We start from the raw sequence: 24,884 nt of genomic DNA on the forward strand, positions 1-24,884 counted from the left end.
TAAGCGGGAGAAGGAGGGTGGTGTGAGGTGGGGAGGAATTGGGAGGAGAGGAGGGAGGGGTCTTTAATAGGGATGTGAAATAAATTAATTAATTTTTAGAAAAGTGATGGTTGGTATGTGAAATGTCAGGACACCTGCCTCCCAGTAGTGGGCGCTGTATGAGGGGTTTGAACTTTTGGGAGGTTGGTCTTCTCTGGAGGAACTGTAGGTGGCTTCTTCCTTCTGTGCCTTCTGTGTCTTGGTCTTCCACGGTATAAGGGGTTCTGCCAAATCCTCCCATCACCATGGAGCCACTCCATCATGCTCACCCACCACAAGGGGCTGAAATCCCTGAGACCACGAGCCAGCATCAGTGATACTTACTAGCATTAATACCCATCATCCGACTGTTGCTTCAGAAACTGTCATGGTCCTCCAGAGAATCTCTTCTTCCCTTCAGGCATTGCATTATTTTGTACTTGTCCTGGTGGTTTATGTCAGCTTGACACAAGCTAGTCAGTCATCTCGAAAGAGTGGACTTCAGTAGAGAAGGTGACTATCGATCAGCCTATAGTGCAGGAGAGCCCAGCTCCCTGTGGGTGAGCTGACACTGGGCAGGTAGGCCTTGCCTAACTAAGAAAGCAGACTGAGCAGGAGCCACGGGGAGCGAGCCAATAAGCAGAGTTCTTCCATGGCCTCTGCTTCAGTTCCCCATCCTTGGGTTATATCCCATCAGAAAAACCCAGCTGTGATAAAGCAATGGCATTGCTCAGGTAGAAAATGCACCCTTAATGAGAAGGCGAGAAGATTCTATGTCCAAATGAGACCCTAATAAAAACAAACAATTCTAAAAAAAAATTAAAAAAATAAAATAAAAAATTTAAAAAAGATTACCCTATTCTTACCTCAGTTGAAACTCGTCCTCACTCTGCAATCACAAGAAAGGTTTTCCTGGGAAATCTATTCCTGTGTACCTGCTGACTGAAGCAGACAGGCCTGAGGTTCCACCAGACACTGAGTGACAGTAGCTGGGCCATGAATCCTGTATGACTCCAACATGACTAGTGGACAGCGTCTTGCCCTGTTTTTAAAGTCCATAGACTCATAGCACATTGCTGATGACAGTCTATAATCTCATATTTGCAGGGATCAAACAGAATGATGCTGCCTACAAAACTGCAGGCTTTCTGGCACTTTTTGGTACTTTCCCAGGCCCTTGTTGTGCATTTAAGCTCCAGATAGGGAACAGACCCCTTCTTCACAGTGGGAGTTCAGAGGAGGGCTCTTTAAAGGAATCACAGCAGGATTGCACTTGACCCGGAAGTGTCTCTGCTGGTGTGTATCCAAAGAACATGTAGAGCATAAATAGTCTGGAGAACTAATGTGTGGCACATGAAATATAAGCAATAAAATGGCATTGTATCTGGGAATTTCTAAAGTAAATTTTGATGTGGGAAGGTCATTTGTCAATCTGTTGTTTCATTGGTTAATCAATAAAGAAAACTGCTTGGTCTGATAGGTCAGAAAATTAGGTGGGTGGAGTAGACAGAACAGAAAGCTGAGAAGAAGGGAAGTGAACCAGACACCATGCCTCTCCTCTCCAAGGCAGACGTGATGAAGCTCTGACCCAAGATGGATGTAGGCTTCCCAGTAAGCCACCACCTCGTGGTGCTACACACCTTAATAGATATGGGTTAATCAAGATGTGAGAATTAGCCAGCAAGTTTTAATATAGTGAGCCAAGCAGTGTTTAAATGAATACAATTTGTGTGTTGTTATTTTCGGGTGTAAAGCTAGCCAGGCAGCCAGGAGCCGGGTGGCGGGAACGCAGCCCACAGCTCCTTTCTACAAAATTTCACTAGCTCTTGTCACAGATATGTTTAATATATATGTATGTATAAATGTATATATTCTGTAATTAATGTTGAAAACTTAAAAAGACAATAAAATTTATTTTTAGAAATATATTCTGAGGTGTAAAGTTCACATCTTTAATCCCAGCACTCTGGAGGCTGAAGCAGGAGGATTGCCATGACTTCTAGAATAGCCTGAGTAACCCAACAAGTGCCAACTCAACCTAGACAGCAGAGTGAGAGCCAGAACCTACTTCAGACAGAAACCCGGAGCCAAAGCTGAATAACAGCACAGTAGGCCTGTGGCCGTAGATACATAGAGCTCCAGTGATATTTCATACTGAGAGCCCTCTTCATTTCTGTTAGGCGATCGCCTGGTACACTCCGATCCACTGGAAGCAAGCATGGGAGAAGTTAGAGACCGACATTGAATTTGAGAGATGCTCAGTAGTGATTCCAACAGTGAAAAGCCATCTGTTTGGGTGGACAACGGCATCTGCGTCCTCCATAAATAAGGAAAAACAAGAGTCAGCAAAGAGAGAGTCCTCCCAGTGCCAGATAGGGCACACCTGCCCTGCTCTTAGGAGGTAAAGAATACTTCATTTTCTATTTATTGAGCCCTTTCCCATCAGTACCCGAGCCTGTGGGACACCCTGGGAGCCCATGTACGATCATCAGTCAATGGGCCATGGCTCCAGTACAGTAAAGGCACTGTGAAGAGAGCGGATACCTGCGTACAGGCTCTGAAGGGTTAATCATGAGATCCCTGAGCCCCTTAAGAAGAAGCTCTTGGCACTGCTCGCTGTTCGAGGCAAGGTAACTGTAGAGAGGTTGGGAAGGTGGCAGCGTCTCCATGTGCTTAGCAGGCTCAGTGGAAGCAGAAGCATGCAATGAATTTTATCCTCCAGCCAGCTGAGGACAGAGCTGCAGAATTCCATTCCTCCTTAGCCAAATGCTGTGACACAATAAATGCCCTGGCTACCAGATCCAGGAAAGACATACTCTTTCTAAACATTATTATGGTTCACTTCTATCTTATGTGTATGGGTGTTTTGCCTGCACGTATGTATGTATAGCCTGTAGCCACAGAGACTAGCAGAGTACTTCCGGGAGTTACAGATCGCTAAAAGCCACCGTGTGGGTGCTTGAAACGGAAGCAGGTTCTCTGGAAGAGTGGCCCGTGTTGGCAACTGCTGAGCCATCTCTCCAGCCCCTTCTGGGTTCCTTAAATGGGCATTCTCTCTCATCACACCTCCAATACTAAAATAAATGCCTTTGATTTCAAATCGGTCTTTCTTTTGTCGCAGAGAAAAGGAAATCTCGCCAACCGTTTTGCCCAACCGGAGTCCCTGGTGCCGTAGTCCCTACGCCTCTCCGCATCCCTACTGTTCACTCATCGAATCACAGGACTCAGACTTTTCCGAGAGCAGGTTGGGTGCACAGCTGAAGCTGCAACCAGCCAAGCCTGAATCAGCCCCAGGTAAGCCAAATGCATGCATATGCCAGGAGAGAGGAAGAGATGAAGATGCGGGGGAGAGGAGAGAGCAAGGAGACAGCTTGTGCTCATGTGCGAAGTATTAAAAACTACTCAGCCCCGCGTGCCAGACTGTTTGAGTTCTTTGACTCGACCATTACCTGAGAGAAACAGTTTGAAGAAGATATTCATTTTGACTCAGCAGAGCTAGGTAGAGGCCTGTGTGGTTTGCCTGCTTTTTACCATGACAGAAGGGGTGGGGTGGGGGGAACTGTTCACCTCACGGCAACCACAAACAAAAGGGAGCTGTGTCTGGAAGCCGCCAGCATAAGATACAGCCACAGGGACGCTCCATCCTCCATCCGGCCCCCACCTGCTGCAGTTCTGTCTTTCGAGTCTGTTCAGATTTTGAATCCTGCCCTGTCCCCCCGAATCCTCTCCCTCTGATTCTCACCTCTAAACACGGTTAGTGCTGGGGACTAAGCCATACAAGAATCCTTTGGGGGAACCCTTCGTCAACTCTATAACAAAGGCTCTTAGAGCAAGTATATAGGTTGTTCACTTGCAGTGGCTGTGGTAGAGTAGCTAACTTCCTGTTGTCGAACCCATCAGTCATGATCACGTGGCCAGCACGTGGCTGGTCTGTTTAGGGGGTGTATTTATTTTGAGAAATGATTTCACTCTGTATATCCCTGAAATTCACTCCTAGACTGTCTGTAAACTTAGGATGGTTCTCCAGCCTCAGCTCCTGTAGTAATTCTTGAAGGCTGATGAAAAGTGGTCCCGTGTATTATACTGTGACAGAAAACCAATAGCCACCACTTCCAAACAGAGCCCAACAGTGACCCCAAGTTATTGTCCTCATTCTCCCAGGGGCTCTGTCCTGAACAGGATCTTAGACTGGGTGGTTGTTGTTGTTTTACTTTTTGGATTTTTGAGATAGGGCCTCCTACCCAAATAGCCGTGAAGTCTTGAGCCTCCTGCCTCAGCCTCCTGAGGGCTGGGATTACTGGCATGCATGTCTGTGCCTGGCAGAGTTGACATTTTTAACCCAGACTCTGTGATTGGATTTTCATAAGTCCCTGGGCCTTCTATACTTGCTGCAGAATTGTGTTTGTGTGACTTCTTCTGGTTGAGAGTATTTGAGGCTCCCCACAGGCCCCTAAACTCTTGAGAAGAACTGAATTTGAAGAACCCTGTACCAAGAAGGAACCAGATTCCAGTATTGAGATAGTTTCACACAGTGGCTGTAATCTGGAGATGTCATAGCTTATAGCCTTGTTTGGCAGACACACATTTAAAAATAACTCTTAGGCAGAATCCCAATGTACAATACACAGGCATCTCTGTCCACAGTGAGGGGCAGATGGCCATGCTCAGTGCTCACAACCTTGATATTCGTCCTTGTCTGTGACCTCTAAGAACCATGAACCTAGAATTTCCTATTAAACACTAAAAGCCACAGTGTTAGAGTTGCTGGCACCTCCTGAAGAAAGAATGACTAGCCCCCTTTAGAAGTGGAATAATGGGTTCTAATAATTGATAATAATTAGTAGATATTATCAGTGATAATCCATTTTCATAAAACTGCATGCTAGTTGTATGCCCATGCTTCCCCAGCTATGAAATAAGATCTGAATCTGAGTTGTTAAGGTTTTCCTTAAGCAAAGATTCTCTGTCAGAGAGACAAACGTGGTTCCTAGGACTGTGTTGTACAAAGGCCGCTTGTTTGTTCCCAGCTGCTCAGCCCCGAAATAATCACACAGAAACCATATTATTTGCAATACTGTTTAGCCAATAGCTTAAGCATATTTCTAGCTAACTAATATCTTAAATTAACCCATATCCATTAATCTGTGTATCTCCATGTGGCTGTGGCTTACTGGGTAAAGTTCCTGCATCTGTCTCTGGCAGGGCTCCATGGCTTCTCACTGACTTTGCCTTCTTTCTCCCAGAATTCAGTTTAGTTTTCCCCACTTAGTTTTGTTCTGCCCTGCCATAGGCTCCAAACAGTTCTTTATTAATCAATGGTAATCACAGCATACAGAGGGGAATCCCACATCACCTCCCCTTTTCTGTTTAAATAAAAAGGAAGGTTTTAACTTGAACATAGTAAAATTACATATAACAAAACAGGTATCAAGCAAGAATTACAGTTACAATATTTATATCTATCTTTTATCATAACTAAGGAAAACTATAATCATAACTATCCATTATTCAACTTTATCAAATATTACAGAAGGATCTAATATTACCTAAATAAACAGGAAGTACATTGTAAGCAACTTCCAAAACACTCAAATTGACAGGGACATCTCACTGCCTGGACAGTCACCCAAAGTTCTTCTGTAATTTTGCGGGCTCCCATCATCAGCCTACTGGCTCACAGTATCCTGCAGACTTTTCTGTGAAGCAGGAAATTTCAAAGACAGTTCTCCTTCTATTGGCAGTTTGTCAGTCACAACAAACATTGCAGAATGTCTGGCAGACTCTTTCATGAAGCAGGAACCCTGAAGGACCATCTCATTTTTAGGCAAGTTCAGCAGTCATTTCTCTGTGGGTCCTGCATCTCCAATTCACACAACATAATATCAAGAAGTCCAGGCAAGAGCAGTTCCTTGCCCAAATGGCTAACAAACTTCATATGGAGCCTCTTCAGTGCCCATATTTCTCTTGAAGTTATTGGTGCTGCCAGGAGTTGATATGTCTCACTGTTACGAAAAGTCCTAGCTTCTTAAAACTTTTAAATGACATATTCTGAAGGTCTCCGAAAGATTTGAAGAATACCTATCTAACTGAAATATGCCTCTATATATCTAGAAAACCTAAATAACATGACTACAAGCTTGACTATTATATCTATTAACCTATATTTCTTAATTATACATTGCATATTTAAATGAGTTGCACAAACACAATACCTTAATAAAGAGCAGGAATGTACATGTAACAGAATTGACTTTAAATTTATATCAATAAACCAAGATCCATACCAATGCAAAGTATTGATCATATCCCCCTTTAAATGTAAACAAGCATTTATAAACACTCATTTAAGGAATTTGGGAGTAGTTTTCTCCAACCTGCTTCCTGCTTTTTGTTGGACAAAATATTTTGGAGGTTATTCACAGTGACATTTCAGGGAGTCTTGGTCCCTCAAACCCTATTAGTCTGGAAGGATTCCACAGGTTCTCATCTTCTGTGGAAGCAAAAGTAGAACCTCTTTTCCGAAGCAACTTATTCTTAGACCCAAATTCAGAAGTCAAGATACCTTTATGCTGGTTTAGCTTAGCAGCCCATAAAATGAAATGTCTTTCTGTACTTAGTTCCTTCACAGTCTGTAGTGGGAGCTGCGAGCTGTGTTCCTGCCGCCCCAGCTCCTGGTCACCTGGCTAGCTTATGCCCCAAAATAATGACACACAAACTGTATTCTTTTAAACACTGCCTGGCCCATTTCTATTCATGTGTGTAGCACCTTGAGGTGCGCTTACCAGGAAGATTCTAGCCTACGTCCATCCTGGGTCCAGGCTTCATCATGTCTGCTCTGGAGCACAGCGCATGGTGTCTGCCCCAGAGAGGAGAGCTAAGGCGCATGAGCTCACTTCCTCTTTCTCCCAGCATTTTGTTCTGTTTACTCCACCCACCTAAAGGCTGGCCAATCAAATGGGCCAAGGCAGTTTCTTTATTAGTTAACCAATGACCTTCCTCCATCAACAGTCAAAAAATTCAAAGAAAACACAATAGTATACATAATCCAGACTCTCTGTGTATATTCCATCTCTACGTGGCTTATTTTTCTTACTCTATTACTTTTCTACAAATTTAGTATTTAATTCCTTTAATCTATGACTCTCTGTACTCTTTTATATTATATTTACTGTCTCTGTCCTCTTTTTCTTCTCTCTCCCAAGCCTATTACATGTTTTAAACACACTGTGACTTGTTTAGAGGTCTTTTATGTCTGAATCTGTCCTATTGTGTATCTGCAATTATTTTCTGTCCAGAAGCGCTTCTTAAAATGCTAAGTGCTTCTGAGGCAGCTTTGCCTTTTGGTTCTGCCCAGTCCAACATAGTGCAGTGGAGGTCTGTTTAGCGCAAGCCATATTCACAGCCCAATTTTCAGGCACACATTGGGTCTTTGTTGCCATTAAGCAAGTTGTAACACTCTGCTCACAAACCCCATTTAAATATTTGATCTCCTGAAAGAGTCAGAGTTTGTGCTGTCAGCATGGCCCAGGAAGCAGCTGGTTCAAAACTCTGTAGTTTTTCTTTTTTTTTCGAGTCAAGGTTTCTCTGTGGTTTTGGAGCCTATCCTGGAACTAGCTCTTGTAGACCAGGCTGGTCTTGAACTCACAGAGATCCGCCTGCCTCTGCCTCCCGAGTGCTGGGATTAAAGGCGTGCGCCACCACCGCCCGGCTGTAGTTTTTCTTTTTTTCCAACTACGCTGAATCAGGAGCAGCACCAAAGCCCACTTAGGAAAAAATGTGGCTAAACTTTGTTTTTTAGTGTCTAGAATTCCTGTCCAAGCCCTCTCAGATTTTATGTGGATTTAGCTAGCACACATTGGAGTGCCAATTTGTAGTAGGTGACCATTTGATCTTTCTCAGCTTCCCAGCCCGGAATAATCACACAAAAACCATATTATTTGCAATACTGTTTGGCCAATAGCTTAAGCATATTTATAGCTAACTCATATCTTAAATTAACCCATCTCTATTAATCTGTGCATCCTGGGGCCAATTTGTTGTACAAAAGCCACTTATTTGTTCCCGGCTGCTCAGCCCCAAAATAACCACACAGAAACCATATTATTTGCAATACTGTTTGGCCAATAGCTTAAGCATATTTCTGGCTAACTCATATCTTAAATTATCCTATCTCCATTAATCAGATTCCATGATTTTTACATGAGAGTTTCAAGATGTCTAATATGGTTTTCTCCAATGAATTACCCTCAATAACTTGCTTTTCGAATGAATTTAGTTTCAACTTTTCCTGAAGCAGCTTTCTGTTGTGACTCAGAAACTATTTCAGAATAGCCAAAATGTTCTTTTGGTTTCTATTGCAAAAGTCAGTCACCAACAGGCATGTTCTAAATGATAGATGGATAGCTGGGAAAAGAAATTCCTGAGTCACTGACTCATGTTATAAGGAAGCCAGGTGGTGGTGGTACACACCTTTAATCCCAGCACTCCAGAGGCAGAGGCAGGCAGATCTCTGTGAGTTTGAGGCCAGCCTAGGCTACAAAAGCTAGTTCCAGGGCAGCTCCAAAGCTACAGAGAAACCCTGTCTTGAACCCCCCCCCCCCTCCAGAAAAGGAGAAGAAATGTATAATGAATTCTTCAAGGGGAAGTTACCTTGTGCGTTCATCCTCTGAGAGTTTTTTGGGTCTTTTCTACCATGCGCACACAATAACCAGCAAAAAGAAGGCAGACCAGCTGACCAACCACACTTCTCGAAGTCCTGCTCTTTATCTGCTGTAACAAACAGGCATTTGCTGGGTCGCAGAAGAAAGACACTTCAGCAGAGTACAGTGGTTTTGCCTTTAGTTGTTTCTTAAATACAGTGCAGGAGCTAGAGACTAAAGAATAGGATAATTTAGAGAAACGTCTACATACCCCATGCCTAATTAATACCAACCACGATTTTTGAAGATGTGAAAATATGCAATAGGATGTAAAAGTCACCCTACGCTAATCACTCACAATGGATGGTGCTCACATTCTGTCGTGATGACTGCCACATCCACAGTCAGAAAGCCTTTGTCCTTGTTCTAGTCTGGAGTGCATATCAGACCACACCACTCTGGTCCTTACTTCTGGACGTTATCTGCACATATAAGGATCCATAGACCAGCATAGGATGGCAACTTTGCTTTTAACTTCTGGAAGGGGCATTGCACTAGGCGTATCTGCTCTTTGTGATATAATAATACAGCATAAAGGAACTAACTCTAGTGTTACGTGTAGAGCTGATCCCATTACCATATCACTCTATTTTAATATTATTTTCTATTTTCATATTGTCTTGTTCTACAGCAATGTAAATGAGCATTCTATATCTACCACAGCAGCCGTGTGTGTGTGTGTTTGTGTGTATGTGTGTTCTTATACACAGGTGCTATAGCTGCTTTAAGAGGGCTAGTCAAATGTTTTCAGTCCTCCACCATCCCACGTGTGCTTGCTCAGCTATTTCAATCCGCCATTATCCCATGTGTGCTCAGCCATTGTAGTCCTCCACCATCTCATGTGTGCTCAGTCTTTGTAGTCCTCCACCATCCCATGTGTGTGTGCTCAGCCGTTGTAGTCCTCCACAATCCTATGAGTGTGCTCAGCCGTTGTAGTCCTCCATTATCCCATGAGTGTGTGCTCAGCCATTGTAGTCCTCCACAATCCTATGAGTGTACTCAGCCATTGTAGTCCTCCACCGTCCCATGTGTGCTCAGCCGTTGTAGTCCTCCACCATCCCATGAGTGTGTGCTCAGCCATTGTAGTCCTCCACCATCCCAAGTGTGCGTGCTCACTGTGCAGCATATACAGCCTCAGTTTTTATTTTCTATGCTTCTCTAAAGAGAGTTTGACTGTATCCCAGAAGTGCAGGAGGAGAGTCCTGTTTCTTGTTCCCTGTAACTTTACATGGACAGAAGCTGATAGATGCTGACGAGCTCATCGCTATTTCAGGATGAAATTCCTCTGAAAAGTTCAGATGTGTGCACATCCTTAGTAAGAAAACCTACGGATGAGTTCCACATTCCAGGATGAACTGTGTATTGTACTACTCCAAGGACTCTTAGCTCTTCAGTCCAGTTGAGGCAGATGCAGCTAACCTCAGATGTTAACGAGGATGCGTGAGACAGCTTAGCCCAGACTAGAGGACAATGTGTCACAGTCGTGACATTGTAAGGCACATTCATCATGTATTTCCTAGCGAGGCACTTCTGGTGTGCAGATTATCTAGAATAACTACCACAGGCAAGTTGGGTTTATTTTTAAAATGGTTTAACCTTTAAAACGTAATCATGGGGCAGGAGAGACAGCTCAGCAGTTACGAGCACTCACTGCTCTTGCAGAGGAACCGTGTTCAACTCTCAGGACCCACATGGCCCTCCACAACTGACTGTAACTCCAGTCCCAGTGTAGGGACATAGCCCCACCCATTGGGGGCGTGTTCGCCTCGGGCTAATGTTTACGGATAAATCTGCCGGGCCTGAGCCCAGCAGCCCTTTTTCTTTTGCTCCGCTTTTCCAGTGCTCCGCGGGAACCTGTGGTCCTGTAAGTCTATTTCCTTATTAAAGCTGTATATATCTATATAATCCGTCTGCATTCATTTGCGCCACCACATCCCAGAGGACTTGTTGCCCTCCTCTGTCCCTCAAGGACAGCAGGCATGCACGTGGTGCATACACACCTCTATAGTAGAATAGTAATAATAATATTTAACCATGTGTCACATAAAAATGTTGAGAAAATTATAGCTAGTGATCTCAATTGATATAAAATATACACCTTATAAAGTTCAATACCTATCCATAAGAGTAAAAATATTAAAAATAAGAACTAAAAAATTTCAACTTGACAAATAACATTCCAAAATCCTAAAGCAAGTTTCTTGCAAGTCTAGAGAGAGGCAAGAATTCTCATTACCGTGACTGATGTTCAGTACTGCGCTAGAAGCCCCAAATGTAGAAGTCAAGAAAATGGAAAATTCTTACATGCTATTACTCCATAACTCCATAATTCTTTTCTTAGTGACTCTATATGCTTGCAAACACATTTGTTATGACACATACCATAATGGCAGCTGGGTCTTGATTGATAATGTCCTGACGCTGGAGACATCCAGTCCATCATCCATCAAATAGATGAGTCCATTTTGACGTCAGTGATGGCAGGGAATGAACCGCTGCAGTGGCGTCAGTACCCACTGTCAGTGTCCTTCCGAGCCAAAGGTCTCAGCCAAAGAAGTCTACTGGGTGAGACCGTGCACGTAAAACTCAAAACCTTAACCATGGTCTCAACAACTGGGAGAGTCACGTGTGACTAAAAGAAGAGGTGTGGGGACCTGCATCGTGTTTATGATGTTAACTGTCCTCAGGCTGCACAGTCGTGGTGTGCAAGCTTTCTATCCTTTTCGATGTGATGACAAGGCCTGGGCAGGTAGCTCAGTCAATAAAGTGCTTTTCTTGCAGGCACAAGGACCTGAGTCCCATACCTCAGAACCCACCTTCTAAGGCCTGGCATAGAGTGATGGTGTTTAGACTTACAGCTCTGGAGAAGTGGAGACGGGAGGAGCCGTGGAGCTCCTGGTGCAGCTGCCCAATCAACCAGCAAGCCCCAGCGCAATGAGAGAGCTGACTTCAAGAAATAAACAGTGTCTGAAGGATGACACCCGAGGCTGACCTGTGGCCTATGCGTGCGCCATGTAGTGTGTGTGCTCACACACACACACACACACACACACACACAGAGATACTTGTAATTTTATGCTGCAGAAGGATAGGAAGGAAGTGTGGATATGGTAATGAGAGGTAATGACTGTGCTCTGCCAAGGGTGGAGAAAGAATCCATAGGTGCTCATCATTGACCTCAGTGAATAACAATGGTGAATATTAATAATGTGAAACTTTTTTAACAGGAGGAAGTGGCCTCCCAAGTAAGTCAGAGCGGCCACCCACTAGGATGTGCTGGGCACTAATATTAATGGAGTTTGTAGCTCAGTGGTCTCCAGGCTCCCCTTATGGCACAGATGGCTAATCGGTAAAATGTTGTTCCTTTAAGGTGCGAGACCCAGAGGTCCAGAAACACCCAGATACGAGGCTTCCAAGAGTAAAACTAATTCCACCCCTGCTACCACTAACAGAACCATGTTGCGGCCCACATTCCGAACAGCCAACTATAAACAAATTCTGGACACAGCATCTCCTTGAGATCTTTGGGTTATGAGTTTGCCAACATCTCCCCTGTGGCACCATGAGCGGGCAAAGCTGTCCTAGATGCAGCCGTGTGCTAGGTGGAGGAGCCTGCCTCTATCAGCATGTCTTCAGGGCTGTTAACCGAGACACTGATGATCTTGTTCACGCCATCCTTAGGTTGGATTGTTGCTTCTGAAACAGATGACCTCCACAGAACTGTGGCCACTCTAGATTTAACTTCAGATAGTGGGCTCCTGGTAAGAAGAGCAAAGGGGTTCACAGCTAACAGATGTTTTAAGGGTGGCTAAATACAGAACAGAGAGACAGTTCAGTTCCCAGCACTTGTATGGAAGGATCACAACCACCTGTAATGCTAGTTCCAGGTGACCCAATACCTTCTGATGGCCTCAGTGGGCAATAGAAGTCACAAGCACACACACATGCACAAACATACACACAAGCATGTGCGCACACACATACACATTCACATGCATGCAGGCACAAATATGCACAAGCACGCACACACACACATGCGCGTGCACACATGCACACATGAATGAAATCTTTTAAGAGAGAGAGAGATTTGAATTAGGACATGAATTTTGGGTGTTGAGTGTTGTTCTGTTCCTGCGTGTTGGTTGCCTGTACTTACCTGGCCTGTTCTTGGGAAAACCATACTGGAATCTTATGTGGTACTGAGTAGTTCAATGATGGAGTCGCAGAAATCATACAAAGGTGGGAAAAGATGGATTCTGGGAGGTGAGCGATGGCTGTGGATGGCGTGTGCCTGACTTTCCTCATTGCTGTGACCAAAAGTGACTTCAGGGAGGGTTTCTCTGGCAGTGACTGTGGGGGCAAGAGCAGCTTGGCAGGCGTGGCGTGGCTGTCTCCTCACAAGTGGGAGTCAGAGCAGACAGAGAAGCAGACAGAGAACAGTGCTGGTGCCCACCTTGTTCCCTCCCTTTCTCTTACCTTTGCTTTCTTCTTTTCTCTGTCTGGGACCCCACCAGAAGGATGGTGATGCCCATGTGTAGGATAAGTCTTGTTCTCCAACTTGTCCTCTCAGGAATTGCCCGCATAGACAGCCAAAGTATATGCCTCACTAATGGCTGGACTTTTACAAATTCCCTCAGTTTGGTCATGGAGATTTTCATCACAGGTAGAATGCTTACTGATATTTTCTTGTTGCCCAAGATTTCTGTCCTGCCCGGTTCCCACAGTCGCCAGGCCCCAAAGAAAATCAGAGGTCTACATTAGTTATAAACTGATTGGCCCATTAGCTCAGGCTTTCCGTCAACTCCCACCATTTTCAATGTGCTTTGATTCTTTTAAGAATTTTTAATTCCTTTATTTGTGTATGTATGTGTCTGCCATGTGTATGCATGTGTGTAGTGCCTATGGAGGTCGGGAGAGGGTCTGGTGCCCTGGAACTGGAGTCACAGGCATTTCTGAGCCTCCAGATAGGATTGCTGAGAAACAAACTCTGCAGAAGCAACAAGTGCACTTAGCGCTGAGCCCCTCTCCTAAAACTCGTTTGCAATGAAAGAAGGAAGCAGAAGGAAGCAGCTGAGGCATTCTTGGCAGAACCCCTGAAGTTTGCTGAGCACAGAATCGCTGAATGAAGGCGGAGGCCACTCCCAAGCAGATGTGCCTGCAGCATCCCATCCATGGTCCTCTAGCGTAGCATAGTGTAGCATAGCATAGCACGGCACGGCACGGCACAGCACAGCAGTTCTCAGCCTGTGGGTCACCAACCTTTGGGGCCCCGTATCAGATCTCCTGCATAGCAGATATTTACATTGCAATGCATAACAGTAGCAAATTGGAGTTATGAAGTAGCAATGAAATAATTTTATGGTTGGGGTCTCCAAAGCATGAGGAACTGTATAAAGGGCTGCAGCATTAGGAAAGTTGAGAACCACAGCCCAAAGTCCTGCCTTCTTGCCAGTGTTGCCGTTAAAGTCTGTGTGTGGTGATATTTTGTTCATGATCTAACAAGTAAAGCTTGCCTGAAGATCAGAGTGTGTAGCTAGCCACTAGTTAGCCATAGAGGCCAGGCAGTGGTGGCACACACCTTTAATCCAAGCGCGGAGACAGGTAGACAGATCTCTGTAGAGTTCAAGGCCACTCTGGGCTACATTAGATTGATCCAATCTCAAAGAGAAACAGAGCCTGGAGGTGATGGCTCACACCTTTAATTGGGAGTCACAGGCCTTTAATCCCAGCACTAGGGAGGTAGAGACAGAAAGGCATATGGCTGGGAGGAGAGAGGAAAATAAAGTGCGAAGAAACAGGGGCTTGAGGCCTGAGGATTCAGTCTGAGGATTCCGAGAGACAGGATACCCATTTGCTCTGAGGATTCAGTAGAGGCAAGAACGAGTGGCTGGCTGCTCTGCTTCTCTGATCTTTCAGCTTTTGCCCCCTAACATCTGATTCCAAGGTTTTATTATTAAGACCAATCAGAAATCGTGGCACATCTGTGGGCGGCTTCCTCAGTGTCCTTGTGCAACTAGGCCTAGCAGCGAGAACCAGCCCTGAGGATGGGGACAGAGCAAACATGCGCATATTGTGGTTCGAACTGAACCGAACCCCCATAGGCTCCTGTACGTGAACACTTGGGTCCCAACTGGAGACTCCTGGAAGCTTACGTAGGTGGAGCCTCCCTTGAGGAAGTGGGATCCTTGTGGTGGACCCAGACAGCCTCTCTTCCTGTCTGCTCCCTTCTCCCTGCCTGCTGACGAACGTGACCGCGAACACCTCATGCTGCTTCCACAGCTAAGTCCCTTCTTCCTCAAGTTTCTTCTTGTCCGGTATTGGGTGCATTAGGAAGACAATAACTTTCACAGTTTGTTGTTGACTGAGGTTTCTGTCCCACCTGGTCCTGTAGCCATTCAGTACCAAAGAAATACACCAAGGTCTACATTAATTATAAACTGATTGGCCTAGTAGCTCAGGCTTCTTATTAACTAATTCTTACATCTTACATTAACCCATTATTCTTGTTTGTGTTAACCACGTGGCTTGGTACCTTTCTCGGTGAGGCAGTCACATCTTGCGTTCTCTGTGTCTGGGTGACAACTTTAGACTGAAACTTCCCTCTTCCCAGAATTCTCGTTGCCCCACATTTACTTCCTGCTTGGTCACCCCACCTATACTTCCTGCCTGGCTACTGGCCAATCAGTGTTTATTTAAAATACAAGTGACAGGGTACAGACCATAGTCCCACAGCAGTTTGTTACTGAGCAGGCTTTATGCTGCATACTGCTTAAGGCATCTGACCCATCAGCCTTGATGCATGTTGCATTCTGCAGTGAGAATTCATTTTAATTGTGCACAGTACAGCTGCTGCCATTGTCAGCATCAATGTTATTGTGGTAATAACAGTTCATCTTCCTCTCTGAAGGTTGCAGAGCCACATGGTAAGAGCCAACTGCTAGAAAATAAATGAAGTCACAGCTAATGCAGCAATAATGTGTTTAAAGTCTAATCAGTGTAAGGTCTATAGCCCAAGATCACGCCTAGGGGACTTTACGTCATCTGGACTCTGGGCCATTACTCGTTACAGGTCATTAGATCTGGCACTTGTCTCAGGATTGAGAAATTTTCCACAAGGAACTGCACATTTGATATGAATTTCCCTTATGTGTTCAGGCTAGCATCTGTTCATTGGTGCTTGCTTGTTGTATTGTGTTAAGAATTTGGAATGTCTGAATTCACGTTTCTATGGCTGGCAGTGTATCAGGCATGTGTTTCTGGGGAGATAGCTTAATGAGTGAAGTGCCTGCCGTGTAAACACGAGGACCTGGATTCGGATCCCTAGTACCCACGTGAAGCCAAGCATGGTGCCACACAACTATAACCCTAGTTCCCAGGTGGGTGGAAATGGACACAATTTGACAAAAATGTATGAATCTTTATACAGGAAGTTTTAAACAACAGAAAAGCCAGCATTTCCTGCAGAACGGAAAGGCTGGTTCCTGTCAGAGGGAACAGGGAATGCCTTGAGAGGATGCTGCAGGGTGTCCAGGGATCTGCTCATGTCCCCTTATCAAACTAAGAACACTTGAAGAAGAGCATGTGACCCCGTGTCTGAGGATAATAACATTTCTACCGATTTCCAGAATGTGGACTGTGATTTTATAACTTTTTTAAAGTAATGAAAGCAGAGGTGTGAGGGCAGCATGGTGAGCCTCTCCTTACACGTTTCTTTAATAGTCATAATCCTGAAAAAATAACCAGGGTCATCATGACTGCATCTTTTACCTCAAAACATTTCTACCTAGCACACATACTATAGTCTGCTCTTTAGTGAGGAGCAGGTGTAACCCCACTTACGGAGAATTATGTCATCAATGATCCATTTCCTTACACAATTCAGAGCATTCCAGTTAAATTAAGAAAGGGCTAAACATCTCAGCTTCAGTTACCCAAAAACTGCTGTCACCCTCCAAGACGGAAATAGAAGGATGGAACCTCCTCTAAGTGTCTATGGAGCTGCGTCCCTGTGTTTCCTGAGATACGGATTTCCGGCGTCCAAAGCCCTCATCCTCAGGCCAGACTGCAAGGACATACAAGAAATCCATACAAGGTCTATTTCATGCCGACAGAGTGTTCGGGAAAATGGGCAGTGATGTCTTCCTTCCTTCCTTCTAGATCTATGCTATTGCCTGTGGCAAGTTCCTTAGGACCCTGGTTATAGCCCAACCCTGGGAATGTTCAGGAAGGTTACACCAGCCCGTGCCAAATAGAATCCTGATTCACTGGGTGCAGGAAGCTGTCCATGGCTGAGAAAGTCACTGCTGGTGACGCATCTGCACTATGGTGGACTTCCCTGCCACCTGTCACCCTCACAGCCAAGACCTGAGAGTGTTCGTGATCAAACACTGGTAAAACCTAGTAATTCTGGATTGTTGGGTATGCCCGGGGAGCATTTCCTGTTGTGCTAGGATGTTCCATCTATCTGGTTGGTGTAACCCAGGCAGGCCTGGAATTACTGTGTAGCCAGTACAACCTGAAACTCTGGTCTCTGTTCCCATGCTGAGATTGGAGCACACATCACCACAGCAATCTGCCTAGGACATTGGCTTTCTTATTTGTTACTTTTCTGGTTTAAATGTGATCTCATCTCTGACATGAAAGTAATCTGTACTTAGTGTTATTCAGTTCTCCACTCTTTGGTTTGATACACCGGTTCATACGTAACCATTGTGTTTATACAATATGACCTTCAGTTCCATCAAGTACAGTCATCTCTCCTAGGCCCACGGTTTCTCCACAGACTTAACCAACTTCAAATTTGACAATCACAGAATAAAATATTCTGAAATAAAATACTGACCATATACATGATAGTTTGTGGAGGTTCCTGTCCCACCTGGTTCTGCAATAAACACACTATTTGACCAATAGTTTACACATATTACTAACTATCTCTTATTTCCTAAACTAACCCACCACCATTAATCTGTGCATCACCACAAGGTTGTGACCTACTGGCAAAGATTCAGTGTGCTCCAGCGGAGGTGTCTGTCCCCAGTAACAGCTACATGACTTCTCCTTGACTTTGCCTACTCTATATATATCTCTTCCAGCCTGACTGTATTATGTTAAGCCATTGGCCAAAAGCAGCTTCTTTTATAACCAGTAAATGCAACATGTATACAGAAAGCCTTCCCACACCATTTCCCCTTTTCTTTTTAAATAAAAAGGAAGGTTTTAACTTGAACATAGTAAAATTAATATAACAAAACCGGTACCAAACAAGAATTAAAGTTACAGTATTTATTTCGACTTAATCTTTTATCATAACTAAGGAAAACTATAACTATCTATTCTTCAACTCCATCAAAGACTCCAGAAGGATATAATATTACCTAAGTAAACAGGAAGTGCATTGTAAGCAACTTCCAAAACTCTAGAATTGACAGATACATCTTGCTGCCTGGACAGTCAGCCAAAGTTCTTCTGTAATGTTGTGGTCACCCATCTTCAGCCTACTGGCCCATAATATCCAGCAGTGATGTGGGAGTCTCCTCAGTGTGCTGCGATTACCATTAATGAATAAAGAAACTGCCTTGGTCTGCTGATAGGGCAGAACTTGGGTAGGTGTGGAAGACAGAACTGAATCCTGGGAGGAAGAAGGCAGAGTCAGAGAGACGCCATGGAGCTGCCAGAGTCAGACATGCCAAATCATTACTGGTAAACCACTGCCACGTGGTGATATACAGATTAATAGAAATGGGTAAAATTAATATAAGAGTTAGCCAATAAGAAGCTAGAGCTAATGGGCCAAGCATTGTTTTAATTAATGTGGTCTGTGTGGTTATTTTGGTTCAGGGTGGCTGGGACAAACAAGTGGCCTCCTTCCTTGCAACAGAATGGCATGCATGTAGACAACTGCATCCACATAAAGTCTGAGAGATCTTGGGGAGTAATTCTAGACAGAAAAGAATACAGTTAAGCACAGCTTATTGATAACAGCATTTTCTCAGGTGGGCTCTGAGGCAAATGTGTCTCATTTAAGAGAGGTTTCCTGACTAAGCTTTAGCTGCAATAACCTTGCAGCCCTTTTAAGAGGCTCTGCCACAAAACACTTAAATGGTGTTTACAAATAGCCTACAACATGCTTCTTGGTGGTAGCACAGACCTTGAGACACCATAGGGTTGTGGCAATAAACATGGCTCCAGCCATTACCTCTGCCATGAGGCTGGAGTTTCAGAAAGCTAAGGAATGGGCTGGATCCAGCCATCAAAGCCACGGCTTTTATCCTAGCCATATCACTTAGCAAATCAAAGACTCGTGTACTCAGAAAAAAAGAGAGATATATAATAAAGATAGATTATTTTAAGTAGAGTAAAGAAAACCTCTAAACGGTTTAGAATGTGTTTAAAAATATATGTAGGCTTGGGAGGAGGCAGACATATCTCTATGAGTTCAGTGTGTGGTGGCACACACCTTTAATCCAGCATTTATTTGGGAGGCAGAGGCAAACAGATCTCTGTCAGTTCAAGGACAGCCTGGTCTACAGAAGGAGTTTGAGGACAGACAAAGATACACAAAAAAGCATGAAAATAAAAATAAAAGAAATAGAGGTTAAAATAAAGCCACTTAAAGATGAAAAATACACAGAGAGTCTGGATACTGTACATTATTATGTTGTCTTTAAATTGCTTGACAGCTGAGGAAGGAGCAACAGCTGCTAAAAGACATTTTAATATAAATACTTCTGTATTAATAAAACATAAATATTTAAAAAATACCTTGACTTCAAAATTTAAGTCAAAAGGTGTGTTACTTTAGAGAAGAGGATTTGCTTTTGTTTCCACAGGAATTGAGAGGCTGTGAATTTATTCCGGGTTAAGAAAAATCAGGTTTGATCAAGGAAGACCCCTTGAGAAATCTCTTATAGGAGCAGATGGCCCAGATGTCTGAGTTCTACATCCAGAACAGCCTCAAGACATCTGACCGAAATGATCAAGCCTCAGAGGATATTCCAGTCATAACTTGATCATAATTTTAAATTTTCTTTAGGTCCCCATAAGATTATCAGCATCCCAATTCAGTAGGAAGTAGCCTGGAAAACTACACCCACATTCCCAAAAGATGGACTATGGATATTTTCTTTGTTTAGAATGCTGGTTACAAGTTGTTACAGATAATGGTCAGGAAAAAAGCTAAACAAGGGAGATTAGATTCAAAGTTCCTGTTCTTTAAATAAAAAGGGAAGAGGAGAAGTGCTGTGGGACAATGACTTTACCCTGTAAACATTTGTTGCTTGTACTTGTTTAATAAAATGCTGATTGGTCAGTAGCCAGGCAGGAAGTAGAGGCAGAACAATGAGAATAGGAGAATTCTGGAAAGAGGAGTATGCAGTCTGCAGTCCTGACCCAGCCACAGAAGAAGCAAGATATGACTGCCTCGCCGAATAAGGTACAGAGCCACATGGCTAACATAAATGAGAATAATGGGCTAATATAAGTAATAATAGTTAATAAGAAGTCTGAGCTAATGGGCCAATCAGTTTATAACTAATGCAGACATCTGTGTGATTTCTTTGGGACTTAACAACTGCAGTAACTGGGCAGGACAGAACCTCAGACAACACAGCAGACTTTTACATGAAGCAGGAAACTTCAAAGACACTTCTGTTTATATTGGCAGTTTGTCAGTCACTTCCTTCTGTGTCCTGCAGAATGTCTGGCAGACTCTTTCATGAAGCAGGAATGCCAAAGGATTGTCTCACCTTTAGGCAAGTTCAGCAGTCATTTTTCTGTGGGTCCTGAAAGTCTAGTTAAACAGTTCAGGCAAGAGCAGTTTCTTGCCCAAATGGCTAACCAACTCCATAAGGAGCCTCTTTGATGCCCATCATCCTCTTGAATTAGAGTGGTGCTGCCAGGAGCAGATGTGTCTCATTGTCTTGATTCAACAGTAGCATACAAAAATGCTGCATGGTTTTGAAACCATGCCACCAGTACAAACTCTGGCTCTTTCAGGAGGCCAAGCATTTAAATGGGGTTTATGGGCCGTGTACTGCAAGTTACTTGGTGGCAGCATGGGCCAACTGGTTATCAGAGCTGAGGTGGTGAGAATGGCTTCCACCCATCTGTCTCAGAGGCAGTGAAGAGACCTCTGCCATGTTGGACTGGGTGGAACCAAAAGACAAAGCAGCCTTTGTTCTAGTCAGGCCACAGTTTAGCATTTTAAGACGTGCTTCTGGTCAGAAAATAATTACAGATACACAATAAAGACAGATTCAGAAAAAAAGACCTCTAAATGGGTCACAGTGTGGGATAAATGTATGTAGGCTTGGGAGAATGATGAAAAAGTAAATAATTTAAAAAAAACTGAAAGTCTCTACAGAGACAGAGTACAGGCAGTCATAGATTAAAGAAATAAAGAAAAATAAGCCAGGTAAAGATGGAAAATACACAGAGTTTGGATTATGTATATTAATTGTGTTTTTTCTTTGAATTTTTTCACTATGAAGGAGCTAAGTACAGAGAGAGATTTCATTGTAAGGGCTGCTAAGCTAAACCAGCATATATGTTTTCAAGGTATTTTGACTTCAAAATTTATGCCTAAGGATAAGTTGCTTTGAAAAAAGAAGTTCTTCTTTTGTTTCCACAGAAGATGAGAATTGATGGATTTATTTCAGACTAATGTGGTTTAATGGACCAAGAGCCCCTGAAAGGTCGCCTTGAATACCCCTCAAAAAATTACTTCACCCAATAAACAGCAGGAAGCAGTTTGGAGAGAACTATGCCCATATTCCCAAATATTGTCTGTAAATGCTTGTTTACATTTAAAGGGGATATGCTATAGAGATTTGCATTGGTGTGGATCTTGGCATATTGATACAAATTTAAGGTCAATTTTGATATACTGTGCATATATATGTATATATTTCTGATCTTGATTAAGGTATTGTATTTATGCAGCTCATTTAAAATGTAATGTATAATTAAGAAATATAGGTTAATAGATAGTCATCTATAATAGCCAAGCTTGTAGTCATGTTAGTTAGATTTTCTAGATGTACAGAGATGTATTTCAGATAGATAGGCATTCTTCAAACCTTTCAAAGACTGCAGAATGTGGCATTTAAAATGTTTAAAAATCTTAGGACTTTTCATGACAGTGAGACACATCTGCTCCTGGCAGCCCTAATAACTTCAAGAGGAAGATGGGCACTAAAGAGGCTCCTTATGGACTTTACTAACCATTTGAGCAAGAAACTGCTCTTGCCTGGACTGCTTGATGTTATAATGTATGAATTGGACATGCAGGACCCACAGAGAAATGACTGCTGAAGTTGCCTAAAGAAGATGATAGTCCTTTGGACTTCCTGCTTCAGGAAAGAGTCTTCTAGACATTGTGCAGGACACAGAAGAAAGAAACTGATGGACTTTGCCATTACAAGGCAGAACATATCTTCATATTTCCTGCTTCATGGAAAAGTGTTCTGGATACTGTGGGCCTATAGGCTGAAGATTGGATGCCCCAAGGGTACAGAAGAACTTTGGGTGACTGTCCAGGCAGCAAGATGTCTCTGTCAATTCTAGAGTTTTCGAAGTTGCTTACAATACACTTCCTGTTAACTTAGGTAATATTATAACCTTCTGGAGACTTTGATGGATCTGAAGAATTTATAGTTTTCCTTTGTTAGGATAAAAATAAGTGGATACAAATATTGTAAGTGTAATCTTGCTTAATACCTGTCTTGTTATATGTAATTACTATGTTAAAGTTAAAGCTGTTGTGGGACAATGGTCTTTTATCCTGTCACTTGTAATATTTTTAATAAAATGCTGATTGGCCAGTAGCCAGGCAGGAAGTATAGGCGGGGTGACCAGTCAGAAAGTAGAGGCAAGGCAATGAGAACAGGAGAATTCTGGGAAGAGGAAAGCTCAGTCTGTAGTCATAGAGGAAGCAAGATAGCAAGATGTGACTGCCTTGTCGAGAAAGGTACCAAGCCACATAGCTAACACAGACAAGAATTATGGGTTAATATAAGTTATAAGAGTTAATAAGAAGCCTGAAATACTAGTCCAATTAGTTTATAATTAATTTAGATCTCTGTGTGATTTTGGGGGGGGACTTAACGACTGTGGAAACTAGACAGGACAGAAACCTCAGCAACAAATTGTGCTGGCGTGGACGACTGCATCCACAAAAGCCTGGGAGAGCTTGGGAAGTCATTCTAGACAGAAAAAAAATAGAGGAAAGGACAGCTTATTGATAGCAGCATTTTCTCGGGTGGGCTCTACTTGCTAGAGGCAGGTGCTCTCATTTAAGAGAGGCTTCCTGACTCAATTTTAGCTGTAAAACCTTGCAGCTATTTTAAGAGGTCCTGCCACAAAACACTTAAATGGTGTTGATGAAAAGCTGACTGCATGCTTTTTGGTGGTGGCAGGTACCTTGAAACACCACAGAGTTGTGGCAATAAACATGGCTCTGGCTGGTACCTCCGCCATGAGGCTGGAATCTCAAAAAGTAAAGAATGGATTGGATCCAGCTGTAAAAGCCATAGCTTTAATTCTAGCCATATTGCTTAGCAAATTAAAGACTAATGTGGTCAGAAAAAGAGAGAGAGATACAGTAAAGATAGATTCAAAGACATAGAAAACCTCTAAATGGTTTGCTGTGTGTTTAAAAATATATGTAGGCTTGGGGGAAAAAAAGCATAAAGTCCTTAAAAGATAAAAGAAAAAAGAGAGTAGTTGGGTGTGATGCACACACCTTTAATCCCAACATTTAGAAGGCAGATGCAGACAGATCTCTGTGAGTTTAAGGTGTGGTGGCATATACCTTTAATCCCAGAACTTGGGAGGCAGAGGCTGGCAGACCTCTGTGAGTTCAAGGACAGCCTGGTCTACAGAAGGAGTTCCAGGACAAAAATTAAAAATAAAAATAAAAAATAGAGTTTAAAATAAAGCCATGTAAAGATGGAAAACACACAGAGAGTCTGGATACTGTATGCAACTATGCTCTCTTTGAATTGTTTGAATGCTGAGGAAGGAGTAACAGCTGCTAAAAGATATTTGTTTATAAATGCTGCTAAATTAATCCAAGATAGGTATTTTGAAAATACACTTGCCTTCAAAATTTAAGTCAAAAGGTATGTTACTTTGGAGAAGAGGATTTGTTTTTGTTTCCACAGGAAATGAGAGGCTGTAGATTCATTTCAGGTTACAAAAAATCAGATTTGATCAAGGAAGACCCCCTGAAAAATCTCTGATATGAGTGGATGACCCAGATGTCTAAGTTCTACATCTAGAACAGATTCAAGACTGCTGCCTGAGATGATCAAGCCTCACAGGATACTCCAGTCAGGACTTGATCATAATTCTAAATTTTCTTTAGGTCCCTATAAGATTATCAGCACCCTCACTCAGCAGGAAGTAGTCTGGAATACTACTCCCACATTCCCCCAAAAAAATGGACTATGGATATTTTCCTTCATTTAAAATGTTGGTTACAAGTTGCTATCAATAATAGTCAGGCAAAAAGCTAAACAAAAGATAATAGGTTCAGAATTCTTGTTTTAAAAGGGGGGTGCTGTGGGACAATGGTGTTTTATCCTGTCGGTTGTATTATTTTTAATAAAATACTGATTGGTCAGTAGCCAGGCTGGAAGTATAGGTGGGGCAACCAGGCAGGAAGTAGAGGCGGGGCAATGAGAACAGGAGAATTCTGGGAAAAGGAAAGCTCAGTCTGTAGTTGTGACCTAGTCGTAGAGGAAGCAAGATAGCAAGATGTGACTGCCTTGCCGAAGAAGGTACCAAGCCACATGGCTAACACAGACAAGAATTATGGATTAATATAAGTTATAAGAATTAATAAGAAGCCTGAAATGCTAGGCCAATCAGTTTATAATTAATGTAGACCTCTGTGTGATTTCTTTGGGACTTAAAGACTGTGGGAACTGGGTAGGACAGAAACCTCAGTAAACAAAAAACCTTCCTTTTTATTTAAACAGAAAAGGAGAGGTGATGTGGTATTCCCCTCTGTATGCTGTGAATATCATTGGTTAATAAAGAAACTACTTTGAAGCTGCATGGTTATGGTGCATGCTTTTAATTCCAGCACTGGGGAGGCAGAGGCAGATGGATCTCTGTGAGTATGAGGCTAGCCTGGACTACAAGAACTAGTTCCAGAATAGG

General features: G+C 43.1%; 1 protein-coding gene across 1 annotated transcript in view; it reads left to right on the plus strand.

Moving 5' to 3' along the window:
* The window catches only part of Lmntd1 (lamin tail domain containing 1), a 62,990-nt gene that overhangs the window by 32,308 nt on the left and 5,798 nt on the right, over window positions 1-24,884 (plus strand). The window contains exons 6-7 of the mRNA XM_057778989.1: window positions 2,199-2,419; window positions 3,140-3,312. Coding sequence (XP_057634972.1) covers window positions 2,199-2,419; window positions 3,140-3,312 — 394 coding nt within the window. The remainder of the gene's footprint in view (window positions 1-2,198; window positions 2,420-3,139; window positions 3,313-24,884) is intronic.

This window comes from Chionomys nivalis, chromosome 1 (genome assembly GCF_950005125.1).
Source record: "Chionomys nivalis chromosome 1, mChiNiv1.1, whole genome shotgun sequence".
Lineage (NCBI taxonomy): Eukaryota > Metazoa > Chordata > Mammalia > Rodentia > Cricetidae > Chionomys > Chionomys nivalis.